Source organism: Phoca vitulina, unplaced genomic scaffold (assembly GCF_004348235.1).
Source record: "Phoca vitulina isolate PV1807 unplaced genomic scaffold, GSC_HSeal_1.0 scaffold30, whole genome shotgun sequence".
NCBI lineage: Eukaryota > Metazoa > Chordata > Mammalia > Carnivora > Phocidae > Phoca > Phoca vitulina.
The window spans coordinates 18,990,405-19,015,007 of NW_022589733.1; the positions used below are offsets into that span (position 1 = coordinate 18,990,405).

General features: G+C 43.8%; 1 protein-coding gene across 4 annotated transcripts in view; it reads left to right on the forward strand.

Moving 5' to 3' along the window:
• The window catches only part of ZFP90 (ZFP90 zinc finger protein), a 158,128-nt gene that overhangs the window by 112,867 nt on the left and 20,658 nt on the right, over window positions 1-24,603 (forward strand). For all 4 annotated transcript variants that reach the window (XR_004301760.1, XR_004301761.1, XR_004301762.1 and 1 more), the window contains exon 5: window positions 7,561-7,608. Coding sequence is in view for 1 of the 4 variants with exons in the window: in XM_032424057.1 (XP_032279948.1) it covers window positions 7,561-7,586 (26 nt within the window). In the remaining 3 variants the exon portion in view is untranslated. The remainder of the gene's footprint in view (window positions 1-7,560; window positions 7,609-24,603) is intronic.

Below are 24,603 nucleotides of genomic sequence, written 5' to 3' on the forward strand. Positions count from 1 at the left end.
ATTAGAAGCAACCAGCTAAATCCAGGATGTAAGACAAATATCACAGTTTCTCTAACAATCTATGTTATGGTATGTGTAGGGAGGAGAAGAAAAGATTGTTTTAGAATAAAAGATTTAAGAGACATATGGCCACAGACATTGAGTGGATCTTATGTGAATCCTGATATGAATGAACTAATTGTAAAAAGACATCTTTGAGGTAATTGGGGAGATTTTAATGTGGATTAGGTATAGATAATATTTAAAATTTACTGATAATTTTGTTGCATGTGATAATGGCATGGTTATAATTCTAAAACATTTTAAATTGTAATATATTCATGCAATGGAATATTATACAGCAGCAAAAAAAAATGAAAAAAGATTTATCATGGTGGATAAATCTTAGAAATAACCTGTCAAGTGAAAAAAAGTAAATTATAGAGTGATACAATTGATATACCAATGCTACCATTATATATATAGAATATAATGTATATCATATACTGGATTTGCTTTTTTGCTTCTTTCTTTTATTGTGTTCTTTCTTTTATGTGTTATGTTAAAATACACATAACATAAAATTTGCCATCTTAACAATTTTTAAGCATATAGTTTAGTAGTATTAAATGCGTACCCATTGTTGTGTAGGCATTACCACCATTCACCCCCATCCCCCCCCCCACCATCTATCCCCACCCTGTACCTATTAAGGAATAACTCCCTGTTCTCCTCTCTCCCCAGCTCCTGGCAACCACCATTATACTTTCTTTATAATTTTGACTACTCTAAATACCTCATGTAAGTGGAATTATTCAGTATTTGTCTTTTTGTGACTGGCTTATTTCACATAGCATAATGTTTTCAAGATTCATCCACATTGTAGCATATTGCAGAATCTCCTTCATTTTTAAGGCCAAATAATATTCCATGGGATGTACGTACCACATTTTGGTAATCCATTCATTGGTTGATGGACACTTAGGTTGCTTCCATGTTTTAGCTATTGTAAATAATGCTGCTGTGAACATGGGTGTACAAATATCTCTTCAAGACCCTGCTTTCACTTCTTTTGGATATTTACCCAGAAGTAGAATTGCTGGGTCATATACTAATTCTATTTTTTAATTTTTTGAGGAAACTCTATACTGTTTTTCACAGAGGCTATACCATTTTACATTCCCACCAATAGTGCATAAGTGTTCCAAGTTCTCCATATCCTCACGAACAAATGTTGTTGTTGTTGTTTTTTTAAGATTTATTTATTTTAGAGAGAGAGAGAGAGAATCCTCAAGCAGACTCCACACTGAGTGTGGAGCCCAGTCCCAGGGTCCTAAGATCATGACCTGAGCGGAAATGAAGAGCCGGTTACTTAACTGATTGAGCCATCCAGGTGCCCCAACACTTGTTGTTTTCTAATAGTAATAGTAGCTATCCTAATCCATGTGAGGTGGTATCTCTTTGTAGTTTTGATTTGAATTTCCTTAATGGTTAGTGATGTTGAGCATCTTTTCATGTGCTTTTTGGCCATTCATGTATCTTCTTTGGAGAAATGTCTGTTCAAGTCCTCCGCCCATTTTGAGGCTGTTTGGTTTTTTATTGTTGACTTTTAGGAGTTCTCTATATATTCTGGATATTCATCCCTTATCAGATTTATTTATTTATTTCCTGAAAAACAGTGCTAGAGATTGTCTAGGGATACATGCATATAGAGTAAAACTAAGAAGCCATGTATAGGAATGATCAACACCATTCAGGAGAGATGTTTGGGGCAGAGGATTAGGATAGGGAAAAGCACATAGGAGGCTTCATTCATAGCTGTTGAGTTTTATTTCTTAGAGTAGGTCATGGTTAAATGGGCACTCCTTTTTTGTGTTCTCCTGAGACTATTTCACATACTTAGAACAATCATGCATAGCAGGCAATTGGCTGGCTCATTCAGTAGAGCATGCAACTCTTGATCTCAGGGTGGTGAGTCTGAGCCCCACGTTAGGTGTAGAGATAACTTTAGAAAATAAATGAATAGGGGCGCCTGGGTGGCTCAGTCGTTGGGTGTCTGCCTTCGGCTCAGGTCATGATCCCAGGGTCCTGGGATCGAGCCTCACATCGGGCTCCCTGCTTCGCGGGAAGCCTGCTTCTCCCTCTCTCACTCCCCCTGCTTGTGTTCCCTCTCTCACTGTGTCTCGCTCTGTCAAATAAATAAATAAAATCTTTTTTAAAAAAGGCTTTAATTTATTAAGTAACTACTAGGTTCAAAAAGCTTAACATACATAATTGACTTTAATCGTCACCTCATTTCTCTCATCATCTGCCACCACTCTGCCCTTTGTACACTTCAGTCATACTGGCCTCCCTACTGCCTTTTTTTTTTTTTTAAGATTTTATTTATTTATTTGAGCCTGACCCCAGGACCCTGGGATCACGACCCGAGCCGAAGGCAGACGCGCAGTGACTGAGTCACCCAGGCACCCCTCCATACTGCCTTTTTAAAGAGCATGGCATTGTCCTGCCACAAGACCTTTGCACTTGCTGTTCCCTCCACCTGGAATACTCTTCCCCGTGAAGAGCATGGTTTCCTCCCTCTCCTCCTTCAGGTCTTTTCTCAAAGAGCACCTTTCCAGCAAAGCCTTCCTTGACTAATTTATCCCCCTTATTCTGCTCTACTTTTTCCTCATAGCAATTGTCACCTTCTGACAGATCCTGTAATTTACTGGCTTACTATGTTTTACTGTCTGTCTCCCCTCAATAGTATGTAAACTCCATAAGAAGAGGGATTTTTCTCTGCGTTATTTGGTGTTGTATTCCCAGCACCTCAAACAACTTGGTACATAGTATAGCACTTAATACATATACGCTGAATCAGCGAATGAATGGATTTGTTATCTATTACTGCATTACAAATTACCCCCCAGATTTAGCAGCTTCAGCCACAAACATTCACTCACATGGTTTCTGAGGGTCATGCATCTAGGAGCTGCTTAGCTGGGTGGTTCAAGCTCAAGTTTCCCCATGAGACTGCAGTCAAGCTATTGGCCAGAGCTGTAGCCGTCACAAGGCCTGGCTGGGGCTGTCGAACCCAATTCCAAGCTCACAAACATGGTTGTTGGCAGACCTCGTTCCTCACCAGCTGTTGGCCGGGAGTTTCGGTTCCTAGCCACATGGGCCTCTCCACAGGGCTGCCTCATGTCATGGCAACTGGCTTCCCCCAAAGTGATGAGAGCATGAAAAGAAAGAAAGGGGGAAGGGAGAGAGAGTGGAAGTGAAGCAGGGAAGAGAAAGAAAGAAAAAGAGAAAAGAGTGAGGGAGGGGACAAAAGCACTTGAGACAAAAGACACAGTCTTTTATTACCTAATCACAAAAGTGACATTCCATCTGTGGCAGACAAAATAATGGTCCCCAAAGATGTCCAAGCCCTAATCCCTAGAACCTGTGAATATGTTACTGACATGGCGAAGAGATTTAGCAGATTAAGTTAAGGATTTCGTTAAAGTGGGGGAGATTATCCTGCATTGGCACATGGGCCCAATGTAATGACAGGGTCCTTATCAGGGAAGGAGGCAGGCAGAACAGTTAGTGACAAAAACGCAGACTTGGCATGGGAGCAGTGGAGTGATGCACTGTGAAGATGAGGAAGGGGCTGTGAGCTGAAGAACTGAGGCATCCTCTACAGGCTAGAAGAGACAAGGAAACGGATTCGCCCTGGAAACTTCCAGAAGGAACACAGCCCTGCTGACAGCTTGACTTTAGCCCAGTAAAACCCATGTCGATGTCTGACCTCCAGAATTGCAAGGTTGTAGCTTTGTGCTGTTTTAAGCCACGGAGTTTGTGGTGATTTTTTCCAGCAGGAAGAGGAAATGATTACACCATCACTCTGGCCATCTTGTACTGGTTAGAAGTGAATCAGCCCACATTCACAGGGTATGAACGCCAGGACGCACGGTTGTTGGGGGGCACTTTAGAGGCTGCCTACTACAATGAATGAGTTATTATTAACCCTACTTTATAGATAGATAAACTGAGGCTCAGAGGAGTGAAGTAACTTGCCTGAGGTCATATAATTAATGATAGTGAAGCGGGTTTCATCTGATCCTCAAAATAAATTCCAGACTCTTGACAAATAGCTAGGAGTGACTATCTGATCTGGGCCCTGCCTGCCTCCTTCATCTGCACAAATACAGCCCATTGATTCCCACCAGAGGGCTTTTACACCTGTTGTTTCTTCTCCAGAATTGCTCTTCAGTGAGCTGGCTCTTTCTCACCTTCAGGTCTCAGTTCAAATACAAGTTTTCCCAGATAACAAAATAACTTTCCTTCACCCCTTTTTACTTTATCTTTACTTTGTTGGTTTGTTTGTTTACTGTCTGATGTCTGTTCCCATTACTCTGAGCTCTCATGAGGACAGGGGTTTTGCCCGCTTTATCATTGCTGTATCCCCAGCACTGGCACACAGTAGGTCCTCAGTAAGTCTTTGCTGAGTGGATGAATGAGTGACTTCACAGGGAGGTAAAACAATCTATTCAGCTCACTTCTCTAGGCATCTTGAAATAACGGTTCTTAGGGGCACCTGGGTGGCTCATCGGTTAAGTGTCTGCCTTCAGCTCAGGTCATGATCTCTGGGTTCTGGGATCGATCCCCACATTGGGCTTCCTGCTCTCAGTAGGGAGTCTGCTTCTCTCTCTCTCCCCCCCACCCTGCCCCGCCCCACTGCTCCTTCTCTCTCTCTCAAATAAATAAATAAAATCTTAAAAAAAAAAAGAAAGAAAGAATGGTTCGTAGCTGGCCAGCTTATGAAGATTAAAAGAAAGAAATAAAAGAAGTCACAAGGCCTAGAGCCACAGGATATTTTTTTTTTTTTAAATGAGAGTTTCAGTCCAACCACCAACAGGCTGGACTTGGGGGTGTTCACGGGGCTCTGGGCTGTGAGAGTCCTTTGTCTCCAGAGCAGGCAGAACCCTGGCAGGAGGGGTGAGCAATCCACCAGCACTACTATTTGGGTAATAACTAAGCCTTTTCTTCCCAGGCTGGTTCTGCTGGTCCCCACACCCCTTCCCACAGGCAAAAATCTTCCCTACTTAACCAGGAACTGGAGCTCTCTGAAGACTCTGCAGGTCAACTCTGAATTGAATGAGGGTTGTCGGAGAGAGACAGACTCGGTTAGCGAGGCTGGGTTCTTGTGGTCTTGGAGAAAGAACCTGTTTTCTCGATCTCTCTCCCTCTTTTGGGGGGAAGGGGGAGCTTGAGTAAAGAGAGTTGAATTATCACAGTTCAGTCTCATAGTTGGTTTGTGTAAGACTCCCCTCCTCCCCAACTCTGTTTAATAAATATACTTTTTAAAGATTTTATTTATTTATTTGAGAGAGAGAGAGAGAGAACAAGTGAAGGGGAGGGGCAGAGGAAGAGGGAGAAGCAGGCTCCCCATGCAGGGCTCGAACCCAGGACTCCGGGATCATGACCTGAGCCGAAGGCAGACGCTTAACCAACTGAGCCACCACCCAGGGCGCCCCTGAATTTCATAGAATTTTTATGTGTTACAAAATATTCTTCTGATTTTTTTCCCCCACCATTTAAAAATGTAGTAATCGTTCTTGGCCCATAGGCCTTTGTGCACTGACCCCTGGTCTGGTTCATTGTTTTGAACTGCTGCATAATTATTCCATAGTTCAAAATATTCCATACTTCACATATCTGTTCCCATCGAGGGGTATTTGTTTATCTCCTATTCCCAGCTACCACAAGCAACAGCAGCAGAGAACATCCTTGGTTATGTGGGAAGATCCCCAGGATATTTGCCTCAAATTGCTGGGTTTCAGGGTATTGGTCTACACTCCACAGTAGTTCATGGGAGCCCCATTTCCTCCAACTTTCTAATGTTTTCGTGCTGTTTTCCAACTTTCTAATGTTTGCCTATCCAAATTGGTATCTCCTGCTTCTTTTAGCTTGGATTTCCCCAATAGCTAATGAATGTGAACATCTCTTCGTATACTAGCATCCATTTAAGTTACCTCTCTATCTACCCATGTTCCTCACCCATTTTTCCATTAGCTGTTTCTGACTTTTTCCGATTGGGAAGACTTCCCCGTCTTAGGCCAGTTTCCTCCTAGGCACCACAGTTACCTACAGGGCTTTTCTGAAATGCTGTTTCTGAAATAGGCTCTTTATCCCTGTTTCTGAAATCTCAGTGTCTCAAATAATGAGAATTGGGCCTTGGGTTGGGTTTTTAGGTCTATCATCTCATTTTAGCAATCTAATACTCAGGGACTATTACTGAGACTCCTGGTTCTGGGAGGTTAATTACCAACCCAGGACCACCCACAGGGATTATGGGGTTGAGCAGATGCTGAAGCTGAGCACCATTAGGAAGAGCTTGGACTGCATATCAGAATAAGACAGAAAACAGCACTTCTGGGCCAAATTGGAAATGTTTCTAAATGATAGGAGGCAAGACGCTGGAGGGAACAGGACCTTCTTTTTCCAGCTGGTGCAAGTGAAACTAGTTCTCAACCTTTCTAAATGGCAGTTTGACCATTATGTGCCAAAAGCCATCAACACCTGCACACCCTTTGACTCAGCATATTTCCTAGGAATTTGTCCTGAAGCAGGAATTGATGAAAGGGAAGGAGAAATGTGTTTGGTGGTTGGGGGTTAAAAAAAAGTCACTCCTGGGGCGCCTGGGTGGCTCAGTCGTTAAGCGTCTGCCTTCGGCTCAGGTCATGATCCCGGGATCCTGGGATCGAGCCCCACATCGGGCTCCCTGCTTGGTGGGAAGCCTGCTTCTCCCTCTCCCACTCCCCCTGCTTGTATTCCCTCTCTCGCTGTCTCTCTCTGTCAAATAAATAAATAAAATCTTAAAAAAAAAAAAATCACTCCTGGGGCGCCTGGGTGGCTCAGTCGTTAGGCGTCTGCCTTCAGCTCAGGTCATGATCCCAGGGTCCTGGGATCGAGCCCCACATCAGGCTCCCTGCTCAGCGGGAAGCCTGCTTCTCTCTCTCCCTCACTCCCCCTGCTTGTGTTCCTGCTCTCACTATCTCTCTCTCTGTCAAATAAATAAATAAAGTCTTTAAAAAAAAAAATCACTCCTAAATATCCCACTTGAGGAGATGGAATACTGTATATGCTATCTTAAGAAAGATATTCTATAGGATTTCTAATGCTACGGAAAAATTTTAATAATTCACTTAAGATGGGGGGAGAGATCCATAGTGGATCCAGAATGATATCCTTTTTGTAAAGAAAATATATATGTGAGGGGCACCTGGGTGGCTCAGTCGTTAAGCATCTGCCTTCGGCTCAGGTCAAGATCTCAGGGTCCTGGGATTGAGCCCCACATCGGGTTCCTTGCTCAGCGGAAAGCCTGCTTCTCCCTCTCCCACTCCCCCTGCTTGTGTTCCGTCTCTTGCTGTGTCTCTCTCTGTCAAATAAATAAAATCTTAAAAAATATATATATATATATGTGAGTAGAGAACTCTAGGAAAATGCATTAATGTATTGCTATGGGCCATGTACTGTTTTTAGTGCTTTACAACTTCACTTAATTCTCACACAACAATTTAAGTACGTGCTGTTGTTATTCCCATTTTACAGGTGAAGAAACTGAGGTCAAGAGATGAACGGCCCAGGATCACACAGATGGTAAGTGATGAACCCAGGATTTGAACCCTGGTGGCTAGCTCCAGAGCCACCACAAAATATTCCCCAAGGTCACCTGCATATTTACTCCTGGGGAGTGAGACCAAGGTGATCCTTATTTACTTTTATTTCCTGATTTTTCTACAATTAATTTTTTTAAGAAGATTCTCCACCCTAGCCCCCTTGTAGTGGTTGAGGCCTTTGGAAAATAGAGTCAGGAGATGTTGGGGTTGGGAGCCTTGTGGGGAAAAGAATCAGGAACAGGATGGAGCTGTTGCTTACCTCAGATCCTACCCCAACCCCAAATCCTCTTTCTTTTCACTCATGTCAAGGAAATCGAAGGTCAGATATCAATTATACAGCGTTGGACCCATTCCTTACCCCTCCTGGGCCCTTTTCCAGATATGTCATACAGACTGAATTTCTGGAGAAGCCCCCCTCTTTTCCCTCCCTTCCCAGGATGCTGGGTGAGGCATAAGGAGGAAAGCCTTGCTCAGTAGTGCTGGGAAGGAAAGGAGGGAGAGGGGGCGAGGCAGAGGAGTGAGAACAGGGAGTGACAGGTCTAGGGAGGGGTCTGCTCCTGTCATCTCCTCTCCCCTGGGGCTTGGAGGAGTGACTACCTCGTCTCTGAATGTAACTAGGAAGATCAGGGCTGCAGTCAGCAGAGAGGGAGTCTAAAGACCTGGGTTCTGCTCACACCTCACCATTGGTCACCTATGTCCTAGAACAAGTCAGTCCCTTCTTGAGCCTTGGCTTTCTCCAAGGTTGAAGGGATTCACGCCTGGCTGTTTGTGACAGCATGAGGAAAGGTGCTTTGTGAAAGGCTAAACAAGCACGGGCCGCCTCCGGGGTCAACAAACGACAGTGCACCTCTCGTCATGCCTTTTCCACGGCTTTGTTGAGACCTAATTGACTTACCACGCAGTTTACCCATTTAAAATGCACGCTTCGGTGGATTTTAGTATATTCACAGAGCTGTGCTACCATCACCACAATCAGTTTTAGAACATTTTATCACCCCAAAGGAAACCCGATGCACTTCAGCCGCCACCCCCAGGCGCCTCACCACACCCCCGCAGCCCCAGGCAACAACTCCCATGCTTTCTGTCCCTATAGACATTTCCTCCCCATGTTAGTCTACAGTATGCCCTTTGTCCTTCACTCAGCGCGTTTTTAAGCCTCATCCACGTTGTAGCACGTGTAAAACTCATTCCTTTTCACAGCTGAACAGTATTCCATGGTATGGCTATACCATATTTTGTTTCTCTGTTCATTACTTGATGGACAGGTGTGTTTTTCTTCTACTTTTTGGCTGTTGCAAATAGTGTGGCTCTAAACTTTGATGGACACATTTTGTATGGACGTATGTTTTCATTTCTTCTGGAGAGAGGAGTGGCATTGCTGGATCAAATAGTAATTATTTGAGGCAGCACCTGTTTTATACAGTCCAGGAACTAAGAATGTGGTTTTTTTAAATGTTTTTAAATGGTTGGGGAAAATCAAAAGGATTATAATATTTTGCAACATGTGAAAATTATATAGACATCAAATTTCAGTGGGCCACGAATGAAGTTTCGCTGAACAGCCGCATCATTCCTTCACCTGTTGTCTGTGGTGCTTTTGAGCTACAATGGTAGAAATGAGTAATGTGACAGGCCTGCAAAGCCTAAAATATTTACAATCTGGTCTTTTATAGAAAATGTTTGCCAACCTCTGAACTACGGGTTGGTGCTGTTATTATTAATTATTTACTGTTTGGTGGAGGCAGCCCGGGTATGTACTGCCTTGATGGGAACAGGACTCAGGTCGCCAGCCCCTCTCTGCCAGGTCCTGGCCAAGGAGCATAAAGGAATGAGAGCTCCCAGCCCCATTTTCTGGACTGAGAAACTGAGTCCTGCGGGAGGGCGCAGGCTCATGCAAGATGAGGAGGGAGTGAGGGCATCTGGTTCTTCTTCTCCTGGGCAGCCTCCTCCCCTCTGGCTAAGAAGACCAGCTGTGAATAATTCATGCTTGGCGTTTGCAGAGCACTCCATCTTTTCAGAGCACTTTGATCATCATTAATTAGTCAGAACCTGGCTTCAGCTGTCGCCTATTAAAACTCGAACAGAAGTGGCTTTGATGGCTCCATCCCGAAACCTGGAAGCTTCCATCTCCATTCCACGGCTTTGTACCACAGAGTCCTCTCTGCCCATCACCTCTTAAAGCCCTAGAACCCACTGACTTGGCCCCAGAATCAGGTTTCTTGGAGGAAAAGGGCAGTACCAGGGTTGAGAGCCCTCCCGCAGGACCCTCATAGGTGGTGTCTTCTGAGAAGTCGCGTCCCCTCTCTGTCCCTCAGGAAGATACAAGTAAGGATGCCTGTCTCTGGGGTTGTTGTGGGGATTAACCAAGTTTGTACTTACAAAACTGTTCTGAGAGGAACCCTCATACACTGCTGGCAGAAAGATAAAATGGCACAACCACTTTGGAAGAAAACCTGAGTGTTCCTCAAATGATTAAATGTAGAATCACCGTATGACCCAGCAATTCCACTCCACTCCACTATGTGTTCGAGAGAAATGAAAAACCTGTACATTCATAGCAGCATTATTCAGAATAGCCGAAGAGTAGAAATGGCCCAAACGTCCATCAACTGAAGACAAATAAAATGCGATATATCCGTCCAATGGAGTATTACTCAGCCATAAAAAGTAATGAAGTTTGGCAACAGATATGTGCCTCAACGGAGACAAACCTGAAAAACATGATGTTAGGTGGAAGAAGCCACACACAAAAAGGCCACATATGGTATGACTGCATTTATATGAAATGTCCAGAGTAGGCAAATCCATGGAGACAGAAAATAGATTAGTGGTTGCCAGGGACTGGGGAGGGAATGAGAATAACTGTAAATGGACGTGAGGTTTCTGTTTGGGGTGATGGAGATGTTCTAAAATGGATCATGGTAATGGTCACACAACTCAGTGAATATATTAAGAACCAGCGAATTGCATGCTTCACATGGACAAGTTTTATATGTAAATGATACCTTAATAAAGCTGTTTTTTAAAAGGGCTCTGAAAACTGTAAAGCGATGAGCACAGGGGTACTCACCTGCATCGAAGATGATCTAGTCTAATGGACGAGCTGAGTGTCCTGACCAGTCCGTTTAGGGTAGTTCTTAAGACTGGAAATCAGAGACGCCTGGGTATCTTGCTATCTGTGACCTCAGGCAAATCATTTAACTCTCTGATCCTCAGGTTGCCTATCAGTGAAACTGGGACAATAATCTCTGTCTCGGGGCACCTGGGTGGCTCAGTCAGTTAAGCGTCTGACTCTTGATTTCAGCTCAGGTCATGATCTCAGGGTCCTGAGTTCAAACCCCACATTGGGCTCCAATCCTGAGCGTGGAGCCTACTTTAAAAAAAAAAAAAGAAGAAGAAGAAGAATCTCTGTCTCTTAGGACTGTTGTAACAATATTGTAGGAACATGTTGAGCTTGGTACACAACACCTAGTGGGTGCTTGGTAAATGATGATTTCCATGTGGAGTTACCTGATCCTCCCAGCTGCTCCCAGGGGCTCCAGGGAGCAAGTCCACGCCGCTCCAGTCCCCTCAGAACCTACTGTTTCCCAAAATTGCCCGATCGTAGAAATTATCTGGAGCATCTGTTAAAAATACAGATTCCAGCACCCCACTTCAGCCCCATTGATCAGAATCTATATACATATATATTTTTTAAAGATTTTATTTATTTATTTGACAGAGAGACAGCGAGAGCAGGAACACAAGCAGGGGGAGTGGGAGAGGGAGAAGCAGGCTTCCCGGCGAGCAGGAAGCCTGATGTGGGGCTTGATCCCAGGACCCTGGGATCATGACCTGAGCCGAAGGCAGACGCTCAAAGACTGAGCCACCCAGGCACCCCAGAATCTGTATTTTTTAAAAACTGTCCAGGTGAGTCCTGTAATCAGGCAGGTTTGGGAAACCGGGCTGGTCCAACTTGACATTGTTTTCCTTCTTATTTATACCCTTCCCCGCAAACTTTTGAACTTTCGTGGTTTGCTGTTTCACTCTGACTTGCCACTCTGTCCCTATTTAAGAGCTCACGCTCTTGACTTCAGTAACACTTGAAAGTTTATAATTTCTTCATACTTTAAGCCAGGGCTAGGATTGGTAACATTAATAACACCCGCCAGAGTGAACCTACACATGATTGGCCCTCGGCAAGGCTTTCCAAGGTACCTTTATATCCTCACAGCAGCCTTGTGAGTGGGTTTAAGTAAGTTAAATAACTTACCCGAGGGTTTTAGGAGAGTGAGTGGCAGTGAGAGTTGAAACTCAGTTCTGCATGACCCCAAAGCCAGCCTAATTAACCTTACACTCTACAGTATGCTGTGGTTATCCCAGTTCTTCATATGAGGAAATAGGAGCTCAGAGACATCCAAGGACTCTTCAAAGATCACACAGCAGCTCCTTCTCTAACAAGCCAAGGCTGAGGTCCAGACTTCTGTGCCCTCCAGTCTGGGCCTTTCTCACTCCATGCCCTTGTGACATGAATCCTACTCAGTGACTTTACCAACAAATACCATATAGAAAGAAAAAAAAAACGGAATGCCTTTTAGGGCCAACTGAATATGCTTTTTCTTTTTTTCACTTCTAGGCAATATTCCCAGTGACTCATAATAGTGGTTAATACTTACTGAGCATTTTCTTTGTGCCAAGCATTGTTTTAATCACTATATTTCTATTAACACACTTAGATCCTTGCAACAAAAGATGACATGGGTGCCATTATCATGATTATCATCACCCCCATTTTATATATGGGGAGACTGAGGCACCAAGCCACGAAGCAGTTTGCCTGAAGTTAGAGAGCAAGTGTTGGATTCAGGATTCATATCCAGGCAGGGTAGCTATGAGTCCCGTGCTGCATCTTACTTGGGAGGATGTTTATGCAGTATGATTTATAACATGGAAAAATGGAAAATAAGCTACATGCCCACCTAGTGGGCGCTGACCAGATAAGTTATGGTGTGCTTTTTGAAGGAAATACTCTGAAATCATTAAATATGATGCTGGGGCAGAACTTTCAGTGATATAGAAAAAGTATTCACAACTTTTTTAAGTGAAAAGGCCAGGTTCAAAAATAGTATTACTCATTGTACAAGTCCATTTATATAAAGCACAAAATTAGGCAAAACTAATCTCTGTTTTAAAAGTCAAGTTAGTGGTTACCCTTGGGTTGGGGAGTGGTTAGGGACTGGCAAAGGGTACAGGATGCTTCTGGGACAGGTCATGTTTTGTCCCTTATTCAGGGTGTTGGAACACATGTGTTCGGTGTCACTTATGATCTGTTCACTTTTCTGTATTTGTGTTACACTTCAATGAGAAGTTTAAAACATAGCACTACATGATACTAATTTTTATTTTTATTTTTATTTTTATTTTTTTAAAGATTTTATTTATTTATTTGCCAGAGAGAGACAGCGAGAGAGGGAACACAAGCGGGGGACTGGGAGAGGGAGAAGCAGGCTCCCCACTGAGCAGGGAGCCCGATGCAGGGCTCGATCCCAGGACCCTGGGATTATAACCTGAGCCGAAGGCAGATGCTTAACGACTGAGCCACCCAGGCACCCCTATTTTTATTTTTTTAAAAGATTTTATTTATTTATTTGACAGAGAAAGAGAGACAGCAAGAGAGGGAACAGAAGCAGGGGGAGTATGAGAGGGAGAAGCAGGCTCCCTGCTGAGCAGGGAGCCTGATGCGGGGCTCAATCCCAGGACCCCGGGATCATGACCTGAGCCGAAGGCAGACGCTTAACGACTGAACCACCCAGGCGCCCCATGATACTAATTTTTAAAGTATGTATATATACATTTGCATAGAAAAAGAGAATGGAAAGAAACTAAATTGAGGAACATTTTGTAAAAATAACTGGACTGTATCATTAAAAATGTCCAGGTCAGTGGGGCACCTGGGTGGCTCAGTCGTTAAGCGTCTGCCTTCGGCTCAGGTCATGATCCCAGGGTCCTGGGATCGAGCCCCACATCAGGCTCCCTGCTCATGGGAAGCCTGCTTCTCCCTCTCCCACTCCCCCTGCTTGTGTTCCTTCTCTCGCTGTATCTCTCTCTGTCAAATAAATAAATAAAATCTTAAAAAAAAAAAAAAAAATTGTCCAGGTCAGGAAAGAAAAAGGCTGAGATACTATTCCCCTTTAAAGGAGGTTAAAACCATATGACAACTACATGCAAAGCAAGATCCCAGTTTAGATACTGGCCTGGGAAAAATATATATATAGAGAGAGAGCTGATTGATTGATTTAAATATGGACTGTAGATTAGTACTGTTAATAATAGTACTATTGCAATATTAAATGCCCTGAGTTTGCTAATTGGTCTGTGGTTATGGATGGGAATCTCTTAGGAAATTCACACTGAAGTATTTAGGGGTTAAAGGGCATGATGTCTCCAATTTAATCTCAGATTGTTCAGAAAAATGCACACGCCCATATAAATATTTATATGGATAGAGAAAATGATAATTCAAATGATAAACAACTGGTTAATATAGGTAAGAGTTTTGGGGAGTTTATTGTACTATTCTTGCAACTTTTTAATAAGTTTGAAATTACATCAAAATTATAAATTACTAAAGAAGGCAGGGAAGGGAAGACAGGCACATAAACTAACACTTCTGGGAATAGTACTAAAAAATAAAATAGGAGAAAGACAAGCTTTTTCAAATAGCCTTTTAAAAGTAATAAAATAGGGCGCCTGGGTGGCTCAGTCGTTAAGCGTCTGCCTTCGGCTCAGGTCATGATCCCAGGGTCCTGGGATCGAGCCCCACATCAGGCTTCCTGCTCAGGCGGGGAGTCTGCTTCTCCCTCTCCCACTCCCCCTGCTGTGTTCCCTCTCTCACTTTCTCTTTCTATCAAATAAGTAAATAAAATCTTAAAACAAAAAAAAGTAATAAAATAGTGGTATGTCCTGAAAGTGAAAGAAAATGGAGGGTAGTATACCAAGCGTCAGCCGCGTCCAGGTGGTACTGTGACCCAGCGGTGCCATGCAAGGCCTCTGGCCCTGGGTAGCTTGGATTGAATCCACACTCTGCTGTTTACTAGATGTGACACCCTGCGTGCGTTACTTACATTCTCTGTGTCCCTGTTTCCACCCCTCCCCTGTGCAGTGGGGAGACCAATGCCTACTCATGGGAGAGTCACGTGAGTCACTGGAGTATAAAGCATTTGTGACAGTGTGGGCTCATGCACCTGAGGTTCATGTAAATATCAGCCATTATGTCTGATTGATGGGATTATGGGTGAAGTAGTCTATGTATTTTTTTATTGAGATATAATTGACATATAACATTATATTAGTTTCAGGTATACAACAGAATGATTCAGCATTTGTATATGCTATGCAGTGATCACCAAAGTAAGCCCAGTTGACATCCATCGCCCTTTTAAGATGTACTCCCTTAGCAACTTCCAAATATACAGTACAGTATTTTTTTTTAAGGATTTTATTTATTCATTTGAGAGAGAGAGACAGAGCACAGGCAGGGGGAGAGGCAGAGGGAGAGAGAGAGAAGCAGACTCCCCGCTGAGCTGGGAGCCCGATGCAGGGCTCGATCCCAGGATCTGGAGATCATGACCTGAGCCAAAGACAGATGCTTAACCATCTGAGCCACCCAGGCGCCCCTATAATACAGTATTAAGTGTAGTTTTCATGCTGTACATTACAGCCCTGAGACTTATTTACCTTACAGCTGAAAGTGTGTACCTTTTGACCCTCTTCACCCATTTTGCCTCCCTCACCTCTGACAACCACCTATGTGTTCTCTGTATCTATGAGTTCAGTTTTGTTTTTGTTTTTAGATTCCACGTATAAGTGAGATCATATGGTATTTGTCATTCTCTGACTTATTTGACCTAGCATAATGCCCTCAGTGTATGTATTTTTTAAACTCCTTAAAGTGAGCACACACTGATTTTGTAAGCAGAGCAACAAAACATGAAAGGAAAATATCATGAATATTTTTTTAGAGGATGAGGGGAGATGCCTTTCCAATGGCTTAGCTTTTCCTTTTTAGACCTCCCTCTCTCTCTCCCCTCCGCTTGCCTCTCCCCCCATCCCCTTCCCTCTCCCCACCAGATTGCATTCCTCACTTTTTTCCCCCAAAGAACTATAATTAAGCTCTTACTCTATAGTTGCCCTTTCATGGTTCCCCATCTGAAATCACAGTCCTGTTTAGCCTGGTTTCCATCTCCTCAGCCTTGGGAAGCAGAGGTAGGATTCAGCACAGCCCAGGATGGGCCTGTGCGCTAAGAGTATGACCTCTCTTTGTTGAATATTTGCTCTGTGTGCGCTGGGCACCTTGCATGTGCTCAGCCCCTTCCCTGCATAACCTTGTTTAATCCCCACAACAGTCACCTCTGCTGCCCACCCAAAAGCCAGACGCGTGGGATGAGGCCATCCCAGACCCACCAGCCCCGGCAACCTGCTGGCTGCCTGTAGTTGCAGGAATGGGCCTGGTAGAGATTATGTGAACCTGCTCGGGTCAGCAGGATTGCCCAGCTGGCCCACAGATTCATGAGCAATTGTTTCAAGCCACTGAGTTTGGGGATGGTTTACTGTACGGTAATAGCTACCCAGTACAGCCCTTTAGAGAGGGGCCAGGGTGGGAGGCAGCTGGGATGACCCCAGTGTTCCAGAGGAAAGAACACACTTAGCAAACATCTACTTAATGCTTACTGTGTGCTGCGCATTTTAATTCAATCCTCACAACAACCTTAATGGGATAGGTTCTTCTATTGTCCCCATTCTATATAATGTATTTTTTTTAAGATTTTATTTATTTATTTGACAGAGAGAGAGATAGCGAGAGCAGGAACACAAGCGGGGGTGTGGGAGAGGGAGAAGCAGGCTTCCCGCCGAGCAGGGAGCCCGATGTGGGACTCGATCCCAGGACCCTGGGATCATGACCTGAGCCGAAGGCAGACGCTTAACGACTGAGCCACCCAGGCGCCGTATAATGTATTTTTTTATTCTATTTTAAGTAGGCTCCATGCTCAACATCGGGCTTGAACTCATGACTCTGAGATTAAGAGTTGCATGCTCTACCAACTGAGCCAACCAGGTGCCCTTATTGTCCTCGTTCTATAAATGGGGAGATTGAGGCAGAGAGGTAAATAATTTGCTCAGGATCTCACAGCTAGTAAATGGCAGGTGTTCAGTCAATTAACAAGATGTAGAAAGGAGAAAGGAGAAAGGAGAACTACCTTGTGAACCTACTGGGGACAGAAGTTGGACATTCAGAAACCTGACAATGGAAGGTACTCAGTAGGTTAAGCATCCAACTCTTGATCTCATGGTCATGAGTTCAAGCCTCGAGTTGGGCTCCACGCTGGGTGGGGAGCCTACTTAAAAAGAAAGAAAGAAACCTCATAATGGAGGTACTTCCTCACTGAGCAGTCAGTCAGAGGGTAGTACTTTAGGGAAATGGGTTCTTTAAAGAGAGAATAATAATTCAATTTATAAATATTGTGTTTTCTTTTTTTTTTAGATTTTATTTATTTATTTGACAGAGAGAGAGACAGCAAGAGAGGGAACACAAGCAGGGGGAGTGGGAGAGGGAGAAGCAGGCTTCCCACCGAGCAGGGATCCTGATGTGGGGCTCGATCCCAGGACCCTGGGATCATGACCCGAGCCAAAGGCAGACGCTTAACGACTGAGCCACCCAGGTGCCCCTAAATATTGTGTATTTTTAAAATATTGTGTATTTATTAAACCTTATTTATATTTATTAAACAAATAAGAATCTCCTTGCTGGGCAGTTAATAAGGAGCAGACGAGGGGGTGCAAATTTAGATACTGTATTAGTCAAGGTTCTTCAGAGAAATTGAACCAATTGGATGTGAATATACATAGAAAGAGATTTCTCTTAAGGAATTGGCTCACACAATAGCAAAGGTTTGGTGAATCCAAAATCTGCTGGGGGAACCAGTTGGCTGGAGACGCAGTCCAAGCCCAAAGGTAGTCTGCTGGCAAAGCAGGAGACAGTGTTGTGCGTGAAATCCAAAGGCAGTCTGGTGGCAGAATTTCCTCTTGCTCAGGGGAGGTCAGCCATTTGTTTTATTCAGGCCTTTAACTGATGGGATGAGGGCCACCTAAATCATGGAGACCAACTTGCTTTACTCAAAGTCCACTGATTTACATGTAAAGCTCACCCAAAAACACCCTCACAGAAACATCCAGAATAATGTTTGGCCAAATATCTGGGCACCATTGGTCTAGCCAAGTTAACTCATAAAATTCACCATCACAGATGCCAAGAGAGGTTAAAGCCACTGAGAAGCAAAGTCAGGGCTAGCAGAGGAGTGACCTCTGGATTGGCAACATGGAGATTGTTGGTTGCTAGAGTGGATTCGATGCAACAGATAAGTCAAAGTGAGCCAGTGCAGAGTGAAGGAAGAAGGAGGAGAGAGGGACTGCCCTGTCGGCAGAAGCTCGTTTGTGAAGGGGAAGCATGCTATGAGGCAGGAGCTCAAGGAAAAAGTGGGGTTGAAGGAGGACTACTTGGTTTGCTTTTTCCAATGGAGATACTAGAGTAGTGTGTGTTTCAAACTGTAGGTTTTGATCTTCCATCAGGTCAATTCACGGGTGATGACCAGCACTTAAAAAAGAAGGAAAGAGATAGAACCAAAAAGAAATAATAGAAGACATCACACATAATGAGAGTAAGCATTGTTTCGTGAAACTTTTGTATCCTGACTTCTAACACCATAGATTAGTTTTGTCTATACTTAAATTTATGTAAATGGGATCATAATGCTATGTACCCTTCTGCGTCTGGATTCTGTCACTCAACATTAGGCCTGTGAGATTCATCCATGCTACTGCACGTCCTTGTAGCCCATTCATCTCATTGCCCTGCAGTGTTCCACCGAGTGATTCTGTCAATTGATTTATCCATTGTACTGTTGATGCCCTTGAAGAGATGCAGTCTTGGCAGTGGCCCAACAAATGAATGGAATAATGTGCAGCAGGTGTTATTATCCGAGTCACAGGCCCTACCCACCTGCAGGTAAAGATAGAGTTGTCAGGATATGTGTGGGATACAGAATAGGGAGGATCTGGATGAGAGGGCCTGAGGACATGACCAGAAAGGGACGCTTCCTGAAGATCCTGTAGCTCCCTGAGATTACCTTTATCCTACTGTTTACCATGTATTATAGAAAATGTCTGTTCATCTGTCTGACTTCCCACTAGATGGTGGAGGAGACTACATCTTATTCATTGCTGGATCCCCATCCCTGAGCCAAGCCTGAGGCTGGTGCACAGTGGGCACTAGGGAAATGCCTGCTGAACTGGCTAGGTTTGGACCAGTTTAGGAGAGCCTTCATTGCCAGGAGTTGGGACTCAATACTCAAAGACAATGGGAGCCATAGAAGGTTTTTGAGCATGAAGAGGTCATAATCTGAAGAGTGTTTTATTAAAATTAACCTGAGCAGCAGCAGTGAGGAGGAGGATGTTTTGGACAGAGGAAAACTGCAAGTGGGGTGGAAGGCAGGGAAGCTGGTTAGGAAGTTAAGAAGCTGGGGTGCCTGGGTGGCTCAGTTGTTAAGCGTCTGCCTTCGGCTCAGGTCATGATCCCAGGGTCCTGGGATCAAGCTCCGCATCGGGCTCCCTGCTCAGTGGGAAGCCTGCTTCTCCCTCTCCCACTCCCCCTGCTTGTGTTCCCTCTCTCGCTGTATCTCTTCCTGTCAAATAAATAAATAAAAATCTTAAAAAAAAAAAAAAGAAGTTAAGCTGTCACAGAACTGAATAAGGACTTGAATTAGGCTTGTGGAGGAGGAAACAGAAAGGAAGGACCAGCTTGGGCCACATTGCTTTTTTCAAAATATGGAATATGATCTCATTTTTATAAAACCATGTATTATCTGTATGTGTGTTTTAAAATACATATACAAAGAATCTTATAAATCGCTAAGCTTGACAATAGTTAGTCAAAGAGGGTTCTGGGGAAATGGTGTTGTGTGTGGGTGTGTGTGTTTTTTTAAATAACCATGTATTATTTTTATCTTTACAAAAGACCCTGTGAGGGAGGCTGTCATCAGCTTCACTTTACAGGTGAAGAAACTAAGGTTCAGAGAGAGTTTGAATCACTTGCTCAAGGTCACACAACCAGTATTCTTAGCGATCCACTAGGCCTTCCCCAGAGAGACTCTGAAGGAATAATCAAGGAGCCTTCATGATTAATTGGATGAGGGAGGGGTAGAAGGGAAGAAGACAGGAAGGGATTAAAAATGACTGGGACACTTTGAGCCTGACCAAGTGGAAAATAATCAGTAAGTCAAGGAGGGAGTACTGGGTTACTGGGGGAAGGTTTAAGCCAAAGGAATGAATATCTAATGATGGAATTTGGTAAAAAAAAAAAAAAAAAAGATGGAATTTGGTGCATCAGATCAGAACTTAGAGGTAAGCCCTAAGTATACTTCTTACTAGCTGGCCCTACCACTGAGCACCTGAGGGCCCCCTAGGAATGGGGCATTTTCAAGAGAAAGAAAAATTCAACCCCGCACTTCCAGGTAAGTGGTGTGTTCCTCTGAGTACTTGGGTCCTTCTGCATCAGCAGCTTGTACTTTCTGTGGCTCTATGTGGCCTGATTGATTGACCAGGCTTAAAAGGCCTGCTGTTGAATTTGAGATCTCAGGCTTCCAGCCTGTGTAGGTCATCAGCAAAGACTTAAAGGCCTGGCATGAACGCAAGGTTATTATTCACCCGAAAAGACATTATAAACCACAAGAACACAGGCCCAGCAGGCAGGAATGGCCACCCAGCTCACTGGGCACACTGTGTCCTCATCTGTCCATCCAGCATGATTCATAATTAAATCTGCAGCAGGCAGGAGGCAAACTAGAATTTTGTGTAAACTGGTGCTGGGGAAGCACTTTGCCTACAACTTAACTTCAAAGTTCTAGAGCTCCAGAACTTGATTTGCTTGTGACATTTCTGAGTTGAGGCTATTCTTCCCTACCCTTCCCTGGGACCGTCCCTTTGTGGGGGAGATGACCCAAAGGGAAAAAAAAGGTTGTCGGGTCACCGGGTGTATTAGTTAGAGTTCTCTAGAGAAACATAACTGATAGAATGAGGTTTCTTTTTTTTTTTTTAAGTTGGCTCCACACTGGGCATGGAGCCCAATGCAAGGCTTGAACTCACGACCCTGAGATCAAGACCTGAGCCGGAAAAAAAAAAAAAAAGACCTGAGCCTTGCTCAAGAGTCACATGCTTAACTGACTGAGCCACCCAAGTGCCCCTGGAACGAGATTTGTTACGAGGGATTGGCTCATGCATTTGTGGAGGCTGAGAAGCCCCACGGTCTGCAGTCTGTATGCTGGTGCTCAGGAAAGCTGGTGATGTGGTTCCAGTTTGAACCCAAAGGTCTGAGAAGTGGGGAGGAGCAATGGTGTAAGTCCCAGTTTGAGTCCAGAGGCCTGAGAACCAGGAGAGCAGATATCTGAAGGCAGGAGACAATGGAGGTCTCCAGCTCAAGCAGAAAGCAAATTCACCCTTTCTCGGCATTTTGTTCTATTTAGGCCCTAGTGAATTGGATGATGCCCACCAGCACTGGTGAGGACAGTCTTCTTTACTCAGGCTACTGATTCAAATGCTAATCCCTTCCAGAAACACACTCAGAGACATGTCTAGAAGTAATATTTTACCAGCTCTGTGGGCAACCCTTCTCCGCGTCAAGCTGACAGAAAATTAACCATCACACTAGGTACTAAGTTTAGGTTTGGAAAACTGTGGTACTGAGATGCCACATGCTCAGGCCCCATGTGTTTCCAGTTAAATATATCATGAAAAAAGGAAGCCGGCATGTGGGCAAAGTACATGAATTCACAAAAGGAAATTCAAATGCTATGTAACCATATTACACAACTCCAGGGGGCAGCATTCACATTGAATTCTATTCACAGGGATGCGCATTGTGATGGTCTGTCAGAGAGGATGCTCAGCCTCTCCTATATATATATATATTTTTTTTTAAAGATTTTATTTATTTATTTGACAGAGAGATCACAAGTAGGCAGACAGGCAGGCAGAGGGAGAGGGAGAAGCAGGCTCCCTGCTGAGCACAGAGCCCGATGTGGGGCTCGAACCCAGGACCCTGGGATCATGACCTGAGCCGAAGGCAGATGCTTAACCATCTGAGCCACCCAGGCGTCCCTCAGCCTCTCCTATAATAAGAGAAATGCCAATTAAAACAATAAGCTACTCTTTTTCATGTGTTAGATTGGTAAAGCTCAAGGAGTTGGTAAGTTCTGTGTTTCTGGGAGTGTAGGTGTCATCTCTATGCAGGGTGCAGTGGATTGGCTCTCTCCAAATGACTCATTCCACCCTCTTCTAGTTGGAGATGTAGGAAAGCTAAACCCTACGTTTCCCAAACTCTCTTCCAAGTGTGGGTTCCATCCACATGAATGAGACTTCCTTCTGTGGCTCCACATCCTTGTCAGCATTTGGTGTTATCAGCATTCTGCCTACCAGCCATTCTGATAGGTGTGTAGTGCTCTCTCGTTTTAATTTGCATTTACAGGGCACCTGGGTGGCTCAGTCTGTTAAGCATCTGCCTTTCGGTCAGGTCATGATCCCAGGACCCCGGCTCAGGGGGGAGTCTGCTTTTCTCTCTCCCTCTGCCCCTCCCCCCACCTGTGTTTTTTTTTTCTCTCTCTCTCTCTCTCACTCTCAAATAAATAAATAAAATCTTTAAGAAAAAAAATTTGCTTTTCCCTGATGACAGCATGTGAAGCATCTTTTTATATGCTTATTTCCCAGCTGTCTATCTTCTTCTCAGGTCTTTTCTTGTTGAATTTTATGAGCTTTTTGTATATTTTGGGTAACAGTTCCTTATCAGATATGTCTTTTACGAATACAGTCTGTGACTTGTGTTTTCATTTTCTTCAAGGAGTCTTTCACAGAGGAGAACTCTTTAATTTTAATGAAATCTAGGTTATCAATTCTTTCTTTCATGGATCATGGCTTTGGTGGTGTATCTATAAAGTCATTGCCAAACCCAAGGTCATCCAGATTTCCTCCTATTTTATCTTCTATGAGGGTTTTACAGTGTTACATTTTACCCTTAGGTCTGTGATACATTTTCAATTAATTTTTGTGAAGGGTTGTAAGGCCCATGTTTATATCCATTTTTTTTTCACATGTGGATGTCCAGTTGTCCCAGCACCATTTGTTGAAAAGACTGTTCTCTTCTCCGTTGTACTCCCTTTGCTCCTTTGTCAAAGATCAATCGACTACTTTTATGTGGGTCTGTTTCTGGGCTCTCTGTTCTGTTCTCTTGATCTGTTTGTCCATGCTTTGGTTAATATCACACTGTCTTGATTACTATAGATTAATATTAAGTCTTGAAGTCAGTATCAGTCCTCCAACTCTGTTCTTCTCCTTCAATATTGTGTTGACTATTCTGGGTCTTTTCGATGCAGGCCGACTGGGTCCGAAACCCACTGGGGGTCCTGCAGGACCAGCCAAGAGGATTCTTGGCTTCACCCAGGATGGAAACCAAATGCAAACTGAGAGGAAGTGAGAGCAGAGTTTATTAAAGAGATACAGAGAATGTAGAGATGGACAGAGTGTCCAGGAGACTCAGAAAGGAAAGAGTGAGTCTCATCTTTACTCTGGATCTGGGGTTTTTATTGAGGATTGTGGTCCAGTGATGTGTCTTCTCGGGCATCCAGGAACTGGTTAAAACAAGGGTGTCCTCCATAAGCCACTTATTGCACTGGAGCCAGGGGTCTGGTGAGTCTGTGGTCTTGGAAGAGGTACATGATGAACTCGCCCAGTCACTCTGTAGATGTTATCTCTTGTGCTGGAAGACTCCAAAGAAATCATTAACTCCTTGACCTTTGCAAGGAGGACATACATTATCTATACATAAGGCATGTATAGAGCAGGGCTGTAGGTCCTAGCAAGAATGAGGCCGCAAAAAAGCAGTCTTTCATGGGGTCCCTTCAGTCTCCCTGTCTCATTTTGCTTCTCCATATAAACTTTAGAATCAGTTTGTCAGTATCCACAAGTATAACTTGCTGGGATTTTGATTGGGATTGCATTGAATCTATAGATCAAGTTGGGAAAAGCTGACACCTTTGACAATATTGAGTTTTCCTATCCAAGAACATGGAATATCTCTTCATTTATTTAGTTCTTTGATTTCTTTTATCAGAATTTTGTAGTCTTCCTCAGACAGATCTTGTACATATTTTGTTAGATTTATATCTAAGTATTTTATTTTGGGGAGTGCTAACTTAAATAGTATTACGTTTTTAATTTCAAATTCCACATGTTCATTGCTGGTAACATAGGAAAGCAAACTGACATATATATATATTAACCTTATATCCAGCAGCTTTGCTATTTTTTTTAAGATTTTATTTTATTTTTTACAGAGAGAGACAACGAGAGAGGGAACACAGGCAGAGGGAGTGGGAGAGGGAGAAGGAGGCTTCCCGCTGAGCAGGGAGCCCAATGCGGGGCTCGATCCCAGGACCCTAGGATCATGACCTGAGCCGAAGGCAGATGCTTAACGACTAAGCCACCCAGGGGCCCCTGCAGCTTTGCTATTAATCATGTAGTTCCCGGAGGTTTTTTGTTGATTCTTTCTGATTTTCTGCATAAATAATCATGTCCTCTGTGAACAAACACAGTTTTATTTCTCTCTTCCCAATCTGTTCCTTTTTATTTCCTTTTCTCATCTTATTGCATTAGTTAGGACTTCCAGTATGGTGTTGAAAAGCAGTAGTAGGGGCGCCTGGGTGGCTCAGTTGGTTAAGTGACTGCCTTCGGCTCAGGTCATGATCCCGGAGTCCCTGGGACAGGTCATGATCGAGTCCCGCATTGGGCTCCCTGCTCGGCAGGGAGTCCGCTTCTCCCTCTGACCCTCCCCCCCTCTCATGTGCTCTCTCTCTCATTCTCTCTCTCTCAAATAAATAAATAAAATCTTTAAAAA